General features: G+C 40.6%; 1 protein-coding gene across 2 annotated transcripts in view; it reads left to right on the top strand.

Annotated features, from left to right (window-relative positions):
- col21a1 (collagen, type XXI, alpha 1) overlaps positions 1-12,582 on the top strand; it is a 37,521-nt gene extending 24,939 nt beyond the window's left edge. The window contains exons 13-29 of one of the 2 annotated variants that reach the window (XM_033612494.2): positions 1,676-1,729; positions 1,823-1,876; positions 1,962-2,015; positions 2,394-2,447; positions 5,029-5,073; positions 5,170-5,223; positions 5,326-5,379; positions 6,428-6,481; positions 6,684-6,755; positions 7,254-7,289; positions 7,959-8,003; positions 8,929-8,961; positions 9,052-9,198; positions 9,315-9,369; positions 9,451-9,642; positions 9,723-9,800; positions 10,568-12,582. In XM_033612494.2, coding sequence (XP_033468385.1) covers positions 1,676-1,729; positions 1,823-1,876; positions 1,962-2,015; positions 2,394-2,447; positions 5,029-5,073; positions 5,170-5,223; positions 5,326-5,379; positions 6,428-6,481; positions 6,684-6,755; positions 7,254-7,289; positions 7,959-8,003; positions 8,929-8,961; positions 9,052-9,198; positions 9,315-9,369; positions 9,451-9,642; positions 9,723-9,800; positions 10,568-10,755 — 1,269 coding nt within the window. In that variant the 3' untranslated portion in view covers positions 10,756-12,582. Of the gene's footprint in view, positions 1-1,675; positions 1,730-1,822; positions 1,877-1,961; positions 2,016-2,393; positions 2,448-5,028; positions 5,074-5,169; positions 5,224-5,325; positions 5,380-6,427; positions 6,482-6,683; positions 6,756-7,253; positions 7,290-7,958; positions 8,004-8,928; positions 8,962-9,051; positions 9,199-9,314; positions 9,370-9,450; positions 9,643-9,722; positions 9,801-10,567 lie in introns of those variants that run through there. The other variant, XM_033612495.2, reaches the window with a different exon arrangement.
- The last annotated feature ends 704 nt before the right edge of the window (positions 12,583-13,286 follow it).

Here is a 13,286-nt window from a genome sequence, read left to right as displayed (position 1 = left end):
TGTGCCTTTTGTCATTTACAAAAAGATAAATCACTTTTCTATAATACATCAATGATATTTCAGTGGAATAAATTACTTATTGACTTATTCATACTTCAAAAACAGCATCAATAAATGATGAACATAGGGGGGATCAAAATAAAATAAATAAATAAAATAAGAATCAACCAGCCACCCTCCTCCCCTGACAAGTAAAGAACAGTCCCTCCATAAGTAAAGAACAGTCCCTAAAGTGCGGTGAGGTTTGTGGACCGTTACCTGCCACAAAGAGACAATATGAACGGCTCGTTTCTCCTCTGACACATCACATGCCTGTGTGCCGCCACAGCTCGGCTGTCCAGGTACTACTGGGCAGTCATGACGCCCAACGAAAGAGGAAATTAGGCTACTGGACCTGGAGTCGGACTTCTCTGTCGCCGGTAAGCTGTTATTTTGCGCCACGGAGCCGCCGTAGGCTATTTGACCGCCGTATTCCTGTCTGTGACCCCATTCAACCCACAACCAGCAGGATTCGCCTTTAGTTTCTGCTGCTGGCTGAAATCTGGGCTCGCACAGCGTGCTGAAGGATTTATTTTGCTGGCACAAAACTATTTTTAGTCGCAAATGCGAGTAAAATGCTCGCACATAGAGCTCTGTGGAAAACAAATCACTGCCAACAAGTAAAAAGACATAATAAATAATAACTTTCACTGCTCAAAGATACTCACATGTCTAGAAAACAAACCACTACAGCAGCATATTGAGTGCCAGGTGGCCAGCGTGCGTTAAGCCCTTTTCACACAGAGCGAGCAAAGCGCAGACCTCCGCCGACGAACCCATTCATTGTGTATGTGCTACCACCAGCGCGCGCCGTTATTTGGACGGCGCATGGATACTCACAGAAAAGTGCCGCGAGAAAAAAAAAAGAAAAGAAAGAAAGTCAGATTAAATATTCCTGCCGCAACAATTTTAAAACCTTTGAGTAATGAATTTAAGACCAATTTAAGACATTTCTAATGAATGTAAGACATTTTAGGCTTTAATTTTAGATACATGAATTTAAGACTTTTTAAAACTTTTCAAGAATCCGCGGATACCCTGTTAAAGATACTGAACATTGTGCAAAATATTGTCAATCAGCAGCTTCACTTCAAAAGAATCTGTATCAAGAAATGTATGGATAAATGCACATGTAATGACAGTGAGAAGTAGACTGAATGTGGAAAAACTGAGACATACTGTTGAAATTGCACTTATTTTTCTGAAGACATCTCAAGCTGTTCATCTGTTTTGTAAAAGGATCAACAGAATGTACTTGTAATTCTTTACACAAAAGAAGGGAAAATATTGGAGCTGATGGTACTTACAGGTTATTGTGCAATGGCTTTATTGGTCCGGCCCATCTGAGATCAAATTGGGCTGCATGTGGCCCATGAACTAAAATAGGTTTGACACCCCTGATCTAAATTGATTAGCTCTACATCTAAGAGGGGAAGTCAGAATTTTTGATGTGGGGGTGAATTGTTCCTTTAAGTGTTTTGCTACCTACTGTATATTGAAAGAACCTGTCAAATGAGTACCAGACTCATAACTGTCTTAAAGACAGGCCAGCATTGACAATGAAGCTTTTGTAGGAGCTTTTGTTGACCATGTCTGATGATGAATGCCTCATTGAAAATCTTTTAACTTTTCTCAGGGCCTAAAAGGATCCACTGGTGTCCCAGGGTTACCAGGAAAAGTTGGTCAAGCGGTAAGGGTGCAGACTGTCCCAAACTTATCGCTCAGTCACTGAACATGACACAAGAAATATAACAATTTTGATTGGACTGTGTGATGTTTCCAGGGAGAAAAGGGAGGTTTGGGGCCTCCTGGGCCACCAGGTTATCCAGGAGACGCTGTACGTATAAAACAATTCAGAATCAGATCCAGAGCTCATGTGATGTTATTATTACTGTGTGTAAAATCCTTTCCTCTGGTTTCAGGGCCTGCCCGGAAGAGATGGAAAGGTTGGACTTCCTGGGAGACCTGGTCAAAAGGTCTGTTTGTTTTGACAGCGCAGAACTGTATGTTACAAAAGTCATTCAAGGATCAGGAGAATAAAAGAGGCATGGGGCTGGCTAAGCGTGCACATTCTTAAAAGACTTTGCTGTTCCCAATAGTTGTGTTGTTGATGTTTGGCAACCATGGAAATAGAGTCGTAGAGTGCTGGTGTCTCCCTTGTCTTTTTCCAAACCCTGTTTTTTAAACTTTGTACACATGAAAGTTCAGACAGATGCCTATGTCATAAATCCAACATGACTTGTCAACATTATGAGAGAGTGTGTATGATGGTGTGTCAAATTAAGAGCTCATCACTAGGGACTGGATGAAAATGAAATGTATTAACAATGTTTTTGTTTCTCCGATGTGTTAAGGGAGAAGTTGGAGCTATGGGTATTCCTGGTGTTGATGGAAGAGAAGGCCATCCTGTGAGTTGAAAACACAGATCACTCATTGTGCATGTTTGTGAGCTGTTGGATCTTTCCTCAGACTTCTAGAAATTGAGGATTTGATGCAAATTGTGCATGACTGAAATATGACATACTGTCATACTGAATTAACATTGAAGGGAAAGAAAAGATGAGCTTTATGTATGTGGTACTTTGCATTACGGTTTACAAATTGTAGCTGACGTGAAATTATACTGTAAGTAACAGAGGATTAAAACGGCCGAATACCGTACAAGATCATGTAGATTTGCATGCATAACGTGTTTTACTGTAGCAAGACTACAGTGTGTTAACATACTGTCAGCAGTACAGAGAGCACCCCTGACAGCCAGTAAATTAGGGGTATTTCCCCTGTAGTTCATCCCAGGATAACCCTGTTATGTAACAAGCAGGCTATAATCTAAGGCAGTGAAAGTAACTCAGCGAGGGAATGCTGTGGTGCTCTGGCAAATCTGTTTTAGGAAGAAAGTGTTTCAACTGGGCAGCCACCCCACTGATCATGATTATAAGTGTTGTCCAAAAGTTTGCGATGGGTCTACAAAAGATGAGTCAGTTGCTCCACAAGGCTGTAAGCCATTTTTCCCCACCAGAACAATAGAGTTAGCGCTGTATCCAAGGAGACAGGATTAGTACTGTACTTCCTCAAGTTAAAACAAGATGAACTTAGCGCTGCTGTGTCTGCCCCAAGACGGGGATTTCTCCACTTATAGGTAGAGGATGAGTCTCTGGGTGGCTCTATCTATATCTCTGTCTCTCTGCCTGCCTGTCTCATCTATTCACTAAGAACATATGTTACTCAAACTTCAGTCTGAGGCAACCACTGAGCATCTGCAAACATTTATCTCAGAAGAAAAAAACGTCAAAACAAAAAACTAAAGAGGCTCTCCAGGGTAGTTTTGCTGCATGTGTTGAACCACATAAACTTTCAATGTATTAAACCACTTATTCATACATTTGGATCTAATTTACTTCTTTTTCCTATGTGCAACTCCCTTTTTCTCTTATTGATCAGCAAATAATACATGTGCACAGTTCAACTGCAGCACAAAGATTCATCTAAAGATCGTACACTTTGACACACAGATGAAACTTTAGACAGTGCTGCAGTTTAAAGAAGGAAATAAACTGAAATATTCTTTCAGAAATACCCAAACCATGTTTCTCCACTTATGTGTACAACTAGCCAACCGTAGCTGGGGAGTGTAACATTTTGGTAGACATTTCTTGGTGCACCGTGTCAGTTTAATCAGTTCCTTTTATTGAGCAATTGGCTACAATTGTTACAAACACAATGATGTAATTCTTTCATTGTGAGAGGACACAGACTGGAACCTGTGGTGCTTCATGCTGCTTTTAGTCTCAGTTCAGAAACCCTGTATATGAAAATATGCGGTTACACTGAAAGAACTGTAGTTCTGTTAAATATTGTGAACCTCTAGCAGTAGATAATGATAGTATATATTTAAAGACATTAGTTAGGAGTCGAATAAGAGACAAACAGAAACATTAAAAGAACAGTTCACCCCAAGATCAAAAACACATATTACCTCAGTGTCTGACACAGGGGCACAGAGGCACCCTTTGCGAACGTATGCTATGTACCGGGCGGTGGCTATCTGTGACGCAGTGGGCAACAACTATAGTATTAAGAGCGATGGTTGGGTCAAACAAACTCTGCAAAACTGCTTTTGTTGCCTAAATCTAACCATGGACTTTTGTTGCTTAAACTTAAGGAAGTAAACCTAAAATGAAGTATTTTACCTACGTTGTAAGTTTATTTTGAAAAAGACTGTAACCAGCATAAACTGTATATTCCCTATGAAAATGGAAGTCTAGTTTGAAAGGACACATTGCATGTAACGAATGTAATTTGACACGGCGTTCCTGAACATTCAAAACTGATGCAGGAGAATGCCTAGTGCGTCACATTTTGACGTGTAGGTCCATTGACAAAGCGGCAGTAGGCTACTTGACGAGATGGGATGAGAACATGTTGGTGGTGCTCAAAGCACCGAAAAAATAAACTCAACAGCACTGTCACTTTCTAGAAATCATGATCCGGTCACTCAAGATAATCTACAGACCTTGTTGTGAGCAGTTTCATGTAGGAACTATTTCCTTTCTACCAAACTACACCCGCCAATCGTATCACCGCTCATACAGACGTGTGCATCTACTCATTGACGAGAGGCTCGTGCTCATGACATGAAACATGAAACTGCTTACAACACGGTCTGTGGATTATACTAAGTGACTGAGTCATTATTTCTGGAAGGAGACATTGCTGTAAAGTCCTTCAAATGTATTTTTTGGGGCTCTGACGAGTGCCATTTGGTTCCAATACAGAGAAGGCAGACATTTCAATGGCTCATCCCTTCAACACTCTGCAACTCACACCAAAACAATCTAGAATGATGAATAGCACTTAGGTATGAGAAAAAAAAAGATTTTATGATTTGGAGGTGAACTGGTTCTTTAAAAACAATTCCATGTCATATTTTTTTGTCATTCTTGAATAAATTGATCTGTAATTCAGTATAATGTGTTTCCTTGCTCCCAGGGTATGCCTGGTTTGCCAGGAATTGCAGGTCAGGCTGGACTAAAGGTGAGCTCCTGTTCCTAATGTATGTTCGAAATAACTGAACAATGGTTTGGCGTCATTCCTTGTGAACATGTTTTACTGAAATGTTTTTCATTTAAGGGGGAAACTGGTTTGCCTGGGTCCAGAGGCTTCACAGGATTGCCTGGACCACCTGTAAGTGAACAGCCGTTGGACTTGTGTGTCGGTGCGGAGCACACTAAAGTACTAATATTGAATCTGGAGAGTTACTATGTTGATTTCTTTGTTCTCCTGTAGGGTGAGATGGGTTTACCTGGTGCACCTGGTTTAAAAGGATCAATTGGACCCAAGGTAATCATTTATGCCTGTCAGAAAATCTGCTTTCAAACAGCTGCACTGTCAGTGATGCAGACCTAAAACGAAGCTAGCAGAAATAATCACTGACTTTCTTCTTACCGACAGTCATCAAAAGATTTATTTAAGTATTTAAAATGGATAAAGTGTGCTCTAAATATAATATGAGTTTATCCCCTCTGCAACCTTGGAGCTGTGAGTGCACTGGCTCACCCTGTGACCCAGAAGAGTCAATACTGCATATCACGCCACACAAACTGGCATTAGCAGCTGCAGGCCGAGCCATGTCATGATTACGGTTCAAAAACAATGTAGTACAGTTAAACAGCTGTCAGCAAGTACAGTGGATCAGTGTGGCATCATATGACATTACTTTACTAATCCTTGTATCATTCAGCCTATGAAACATGCACTGCAGTTGGACAGAGTGCCATGAGTTTGGATAACATCTTTGAAGCCTTCTAACCAACAAGTTGATTGAAATGCACAGTGAGCTGCTTGTGTCAGCAGCATTGCATGTTTTGTTTGGTCACTGTTTTTCTAAAATACACTTTAGCACAAGTAACGATCTCTTGGCCACACCGGCAGAGCTAAATTAAGCGCTGATCCGGCCCTACTGCTTTCGTCAATGGAATTTTAGTGGAAATGTAAGCAGTCTGGGCTTGTCTGGTCTGGACGCTCTGTCTCCTAATCACTTTTCATTAGCTGATCCGGCTTTAACAGGCCAATGTGTATTGGTAAATGGCACACGAGTGAAAAGCTTTATGGACAGGCAGGCAAAACTTTGATTTTATGGCTGAGCTTCAGACTGCAATTACTGAGGCTTGTTTAACTCAAAAAGAAAGCACATGATTAGACATAATTACATGTCAAGCTGCAGTACACCAAAACCTTGTGAAAATATGCTAAAACTATTGCACGCATCAATGAAAATGAAATATAATAAGGAAGTGTAAACTGCAGTCCAGTGAGTGATGTGGTGTGGTTTGGATGTTATATCATTGTATGTTTTCCGTAACATGAGATGTTTTATGTCTTAATCAAGGGGAATAAGGGCGGAAGTGGAAGTCCAGGAAGTCCAGGAAAACCAGGGCCTGCGGTAGGTTTCCATTTAGATACTATAATATGAACCAGGTGGCTTTATTACTGATTTAAAGTGCTGTAATAATTTATTGACTCAGCAAAGCTGCGAGTAAGTAAACATGTGTTTATCCAGTGTAACAAAATACTGTTTTTATGTCATGCAGTTTAAAAGGTGTTCTTGTTTTTGATGATTGGTGTTAAATTTAATGCTACTTAAGGGGACTGCAGGGGAACCAGGAAGAGCAGGTCAGCCGGGGCACCCGGGCATGCCAGGCCTGAAGGGCAGCAAGGTATTTTTACTTACATTTTTTTCTGGCAGTGTTGTGACACTGCTGTCTCTCCCCCTTTCATCCTGCCGAAATCTTTTCAGACGTATGATTTATGACAATGGATATTCCTAATTTGAGCTGTTTACTTGTCAGGGTTTATCAACTCTGGTTAAACCAAAATTAATTGATATTTAGTCATGAATGTTACATTGCCAGAAATTTTAGTTGTAATAATGACTCGACTTCCATATCAGCAACAGACCTACATCACAATCAGTATTTTTAGGCAAGAATATTCATAGTTTTCTCAGGAAATGTATTACCACATGAACATTTGTACAAAACTAAGCCAAATGTGAGAAATCTTCACTGTGATATTAAATATAGATAGATAGATGTACTCTGACAATATTTTTTGTTTTCTGCAAATCATTTGGATCTTGTGTTTGTTTCACCTGCCACAAAACATACTATAACATCATAATCCTGGCCTTAATGTTTTTCTTTTCCTTCAATCAGGGACAAAGAGGAAATCCAGGCAATAAAGGAGAGATGGTAAGATTCACAACAAAAATAGATTAGTCACACAAGCAGATTGTCCTATGATAGTGATGACCTGTGTAATGCTAACTTTCAAATTAGATCTTTAAATAATTGCGACTGAGTTATCTTATCTTATCAGCACTGAGTGCCGGACTGAAACTTTGGTCCAAAAGAAATTGCTACCATTTATCTGTTAACTGAAATTCGCAGTGTAGAACTTATCCAGTAACTGTTTCAACACTGTATACTGTCTTTACTCTAAGTATGTATGTTAGTGGAGGAACATACAATCTTTAATTCATTTCATATAGAAATCAAGAATCCAGTGGAAATATAGCCTCACTTATCGCCTATTGATTGTGGGTTTGGAAAACAATTGTGTCTTTTGGAAGTGTAACTGGAGATTTGGTGTTCTTCTGAATTTTGACATGATTTTCTCCATTACACTACACTGGATCAACTTCATGTCATGACAGCAAAATCAACTGCTGAACATTACAATGAAGTGTTATCATGAGGCTGCATTCAAAACACATTATCACCCATAAAAACTGCTTCAAATATGCATCAATCATCATGTTTTCGAATGGATGTTCTAATCTGCAGCACAGTACCATATGCTGCAGTATAGAGCTGATTTCAGATGCTTTCATGACGTTAATCTAATGATTTTCTCACCAGGGAATGAAGGGTGGAAAAGGAGAGCCTGGTCGGCGGGGGGAACATGTGAGTTACTTTGATCATCTTTGTTGTGTGCTGACAAACACAAGTAGTGCAAAAAAAAGCACAATAAAATCTCTCTTATATTTTATTGGATATTTTACTGATGTCTTTTGAACTTGTTTTCTGTCAATGTCAATGCTGAGCAAATTAAGAAAACCCTGAACAATACATTAATCATGTCTGTTTCTGTTACATGGCAGGATAGCTCAAAAATGGAAACTTCATTTTTAATGTGAATAGCGCCCCCATGTGGCAATTTGTTCAAAACTTTAAATCATCACTCATTAACTCCTTACCTGGGAGGCTTAGCAATCAAATTATTTTTGCTTAGAATAAGAAGTAATGAGGAGCCGGGGCAAAGCATATCTAATCTATCCATATAGTCCATACCAGCTTTTATGTACAATTAATTTATTTCCATTTCCATTTTGTTTTTTAAGCACTCCTCATCCATGCCATGTTTTGTATATATTTGTATGACCTTGTAGGGATGATCTTTTTACTGACTTGTTGTTAACTTCTTGGAGTCATGGCCTGCCTGACATAAAGTCATATAATTTCCGAACACATGAAGGTGGGGGTTTGATTAAATTTAGATGCCACAGGCAAATATCAGTGACACAATCACTGACACAATGTGATGCTATTTAACCTATAGGTGGTGCTACAACAGCTTGACACCCACTCAGTAGTCATGAGTCTGACATGCTTTACATTTTTGTGCACATTATGCTCTCTTGATTTCAGGATTTACGCATGCTCCAAAAATCTGCAAATTATCTGTCAATGAGAATTTTAATCCTACCTAGAAGCTGCTTTTCTGTTACTACAAAATAACACACTTTGGGGTTTGTGCAGCCCTGATCGAGATGCATGCCCTTTGAATGCTTTCTAGTTTTTGATGACCTATTCTGACTTTCATCAACAGGGCTCAGCTGGTCCAGTGGGACTGAAAGGAGAGGTATGTTCAGCTGAATAATTTAATGAATGTTCTTCCATCCAACCTGAACCACTCTGTGTAGCGCTAACCTTGCGGTGGTATTTTTGCCAGAAAGGGACAGCAGGGGATTCGGGGCAGAGAGGACAAGAAGGTGCGATGGGACGGCCCGGACAGCCGGGTCAGTCAGGCCCAGCTGGCCCTCGAGGGCTGCAGGGGGAGAGTGGTCCACCTGGCCCACCTGGACCTGAAGGAAGATCTGTATGTTTGCTACACATTGTGCTAACTTCAATGCAGATGATGTTTTTTATTGTGATGTTATATCTGATATGATGGAGTCACTGAAAATCCATACGATCCATCACTTTTCATTCCAGGCAAGCCAAATGTCGGACCATCACATTCGGCAAATCTGCAGAGAGATTCTTCAGTGTGAGTATCACTGTAGACTGACTAACATGTCTGTGTGTTTTCACCACACATCTGAAATATTCTCATTGTCATTCATCCTAGCTGAGCTGCCTTTATTGTTGCTGAGCAACCAGCAGAGTAGCTGTACCAGATGTCAAACCCGGCCTGGATCTCCTGGTCCTCCAGGTCAAACTGGGCCCCAGGGACTTAGGGGTCTTCCTGGACTTAGTGGCTCCAGGGGACAACCAGGCCACCCTGGTCAGCCAGGGCATCCTGGTCTTCATGGGATGAAAGGTAAAACCTGGGTCAAAGTCTACAGTATGTTATTAAGGCTGTGTCGCAGAATGCTCAAACAGGTACACCTGTGTTTGCAGGAGAACCAGGTTTACAGGGCGAGAAGGGGAGCCCGGGTCGAACCACTATCGGAGACCAAGGGCCACCAGGGCCTCCAGGTAATTAATGTGACCAATTATTCAGTGTCACTAATCATTCACAAAGCCATGTGGAAGCTAATTTTCTGTGATACTTGAAAAAGATTTCATGGGAGGATGCTTAGCTATGACTTTTTAAATTTTATTTTTACTATTTAAAGAGGGTAAAAACGTAAGTAATTATAGAGCTGCATGTAGCTTATTGGTTTACTCAGTGCCTCTTTTCTCTTGCTCTCTTTGTTTATCCTGACATTACTGCTACGTCAGGAGCGTTGAGAATCCACCTGCACTGAATATACAGCGACAGGGCTAACTGTTAGCATCACAGAGCTAACATTACCTAACAGGTTTAACCACACAGTCAAACCATTTCAATGTGAGTTTGTTGGGACCATTTAACAGCTCGGTTTTGGATGTTAACTCATGCTAACTGGGCATATGTTGAGCTGACTTATCCTTTTCATCAGTGAAGAGGGTTAGCACCCAATGAGCAAGGAATTGTCTCTCATATAGGTGTCAAACTCTGCCTCTGGGTCATCAGCTAGTTGAAGGATGCTGTAGTCTTCTCTCAGGAGCGATTCTGCGGTCTCATTATCTCCCCCTTAGCGCCAGTGATTTACTATATAAAATACATATTTAACTGTTTAACTGATAGTATCAATCGGTCAAAATTCTTATAGTCAGTTTGACTCTGCGACAACTGATTATCAACATCTCTAATTTCATGCTTTTACTACTGTGTGCCGCTCCTTTGAACTGATCATGGCTTTGTATTTTTATCTCCGTAGGTCCAATGGGTCCGCAGGGGTACGGTAAGCCAGGAGCGCCAGGAAAGCCTGGACACCCCGGTCTAAACGGAGCAGAGGGCAAAAGTGGTAATCCTGGCATCCCTGGTCAGCCTGGGGTGTGTGATCCATCCATGTGCTACGGTAGCATGATGAGGCGGGATTCTTACAGCAAAGGGCCAAACTATTGACGTAACGCAGCGTCACTGCAGGCACCAGTCTCGAGCTGATGTGGAACAAACAGCCATTCTCAGGAAGATCTCATCTTTACAGTTTTTTCTCTGTCGTGGAAACAAAACGGACCTCCTCTTACAGCTTCTATGTGATCTCAGACAGTCAACAGAACTAGATCCTATCACATTTTCTCTGATGGTATTTTTGAATTATTATTCACGTCTTTGAACATGCTTTGAGGTGTTATCAATGGTGTGAAGAGAATTAATAATTGGCTCCATTTCATACCTCTCATTTGAGCACCTTGACCTTGTGTACTTCATGTATGTCTGGATCTCTCTCTCTGGGCAGTGTGGCTGGTGCTTTTTCCCAGATTGCCCCCTGGTGTTGCTTCACTGCATGTTGCTCTCTAAATTTTCACTACACATTAGATGGGTGCTATATCGTCTGTTCAAAAAACACGCAACTTCTATGATCGACAGATTCCATGCAATAAATTATTCCATTATACCTTATATCATGTTTCAAGCAAAGACTGTGACTTCCTGTAGCTAATTATAAGCTGCTGTAAGCCTTTATGTTCCTAAAGCATTCAGTTTGACTGTTTCGCACTTATTATGAAAAAACTTTTACAACAGCTAATATTGTGTATCACCCAAGATAAATGAATATTTTACGCCCTATCACAATAAGTAAAATGTTTAAAAGTATACTATGCAGGATTTACCTTAACACAGTGTACAGACTCATACAAAAGTAATCCCTCTCAACCATCAATTATGACCCACTAGAAGTGTGTGGCAATGTAATCATCCGTGGAGACTCTGCCCTCTGCCTGTATTTTCTAATTTCCTTCTTGTTTTGCTATGTTCAGGACTTTCCTATGCACAGCGCGCAGGTGAGGTCAGGATAAAAAGGTGGCGACCAGGTGCCACACCGTACCAGCACTTATTCAAAAATAAGCTACGAAAATTGCAGACAAAGCACATAAAAAAAGACTGTTCTAGCTGTTCTGTTATTTGTCTTTACCCACTTCACCATTTTACCCACATTACTGATGATTATTAAGACATTTGATTTTCTCAGTTTCACCTAACCCTGGCTTTTACTTCAATTTTTGCTGGCAATACTGTTCACGAACATTAGTCGACAATTCCTGCATAGTGTACCTTTAAAGTTTCACCATCAAAGAACATGCTGACATTTTACTTTGAAATATGATGTCACTTATGTTCCCGAGGCTTACCTTTCATTACTGTAGCTGGTATTTTATTGTTATTTATAAAAGAGTCATAACTGTGTGTTTCAGCAGTGACATGTCTTAAACAGCTTTTGTAATTTTATTATTTTGTGTTAAGGTGACTTTTGTATGAATCTCTCTCTCTCTCACTCTTTATTTTTTTTTTAACTAGAATTAAAACATCTTATTGATTTGTGATGTTTATTCCAGGACTCCATCACATTATTGATCTCATCTTTCTGCTGGGTTATTATTAGTAGTAGTATTAGTATTATTGTGAACATTTCCATCTGCAGCATCACACAGGATGAAGTGTGAAACAAAAAAGAGTTCATCACCTGGGTCCTGTAAGGACCGGGGGTGTAGCATCAAATTCTTGGCCCTATTCATAAGCAGTCTCTGTGTCCCTTTGCTTCTTTCCCGGTAAGACCACCCCGTTGACGAGAGCTCAACATTCTGTTTCACTCTCTCTATAATTCTTGACTCCCTGCCGGCCCTTAACAATTTTAGTGGCCTTGACAAACTCCCTCAGCCAATCAGTGTAACAAAACATGGGGGAACATCTTGTTGTTGTCTCTTCCTCTAATTAAACTGTTGTTATTAATTCTATTTCTGCAATTATTTCACTTAGTAAACACTCGCTGTGTTTACTCTACTAATGTTAGAGTTGGCACTTGTTGCTTTGGAAGCCGCCATTACTGCAAGCTGCAGACTGCATTTTATGTCATCAGCTACGTTGACTGGTTGCTTATGTTGTCAGCTACAGTGCAGATCCCAAATTGACCCTTCGTTGACCAATCATAGCGTTGCATCAGGCTGGCTCAGACCAGGGTCTGACAACAATACAGCTGTGCTCCATTGACTCTAATGCAATTGTTTTAGATTTCCCTCATTTTCAGGCTGGTTTTGTGGATTTGGAGCTAAATGTTGTGCCTGGGGCACGTCGTGTATTAATGATACTCGTTACCTGGAGAGGTTGGAAAAAGACATACGTTTCTTCCCTGTTCCAAAACCAAAATCAAACCCTGAAAAGTGTAGGGTTAGCTAGCTAGCTACTGAAGATATAGCCTACTGAATGTATACACATGCTGCTTTTGCTTTTTAATGATTATAACAGTGAAAAAAGACCGACCCTGTTGTACAGGAACCAGTGAAGGGAAGCAGGGAAACTTTGCTGATATACTTTGCTGTTTGACTTCCCCCGGAGCTCCCCGACAGTCCGGCAGCAGAGGTTTGACTGCTGGTGGCACACGGGCAGAACCAAACACTGTTCATCTGCACACACTGTGATGCCGCACAACTGGTTCA

This window comes from Epinephelus lanceolatus, chromosome 17 (genome assembly GCF_041903045.1).
Source record: "Epinephelus lanceolatus isolate andai-2023 chromosome 17, ASM4190304v1, whole genome shotgun sequence".
NCBI classification, from domain to species: domain Eukaryota; kingdom Metazoa; phylum Chordata; class Actinopteri; order Perciformes; family Serranidae; genus Epinephelus; species Epinephelus lanceolatus.
Note: the sequence above shows the minus strand (reverse complement) of the source record. Positions and strands in the feature narration are given on the sequence as shown.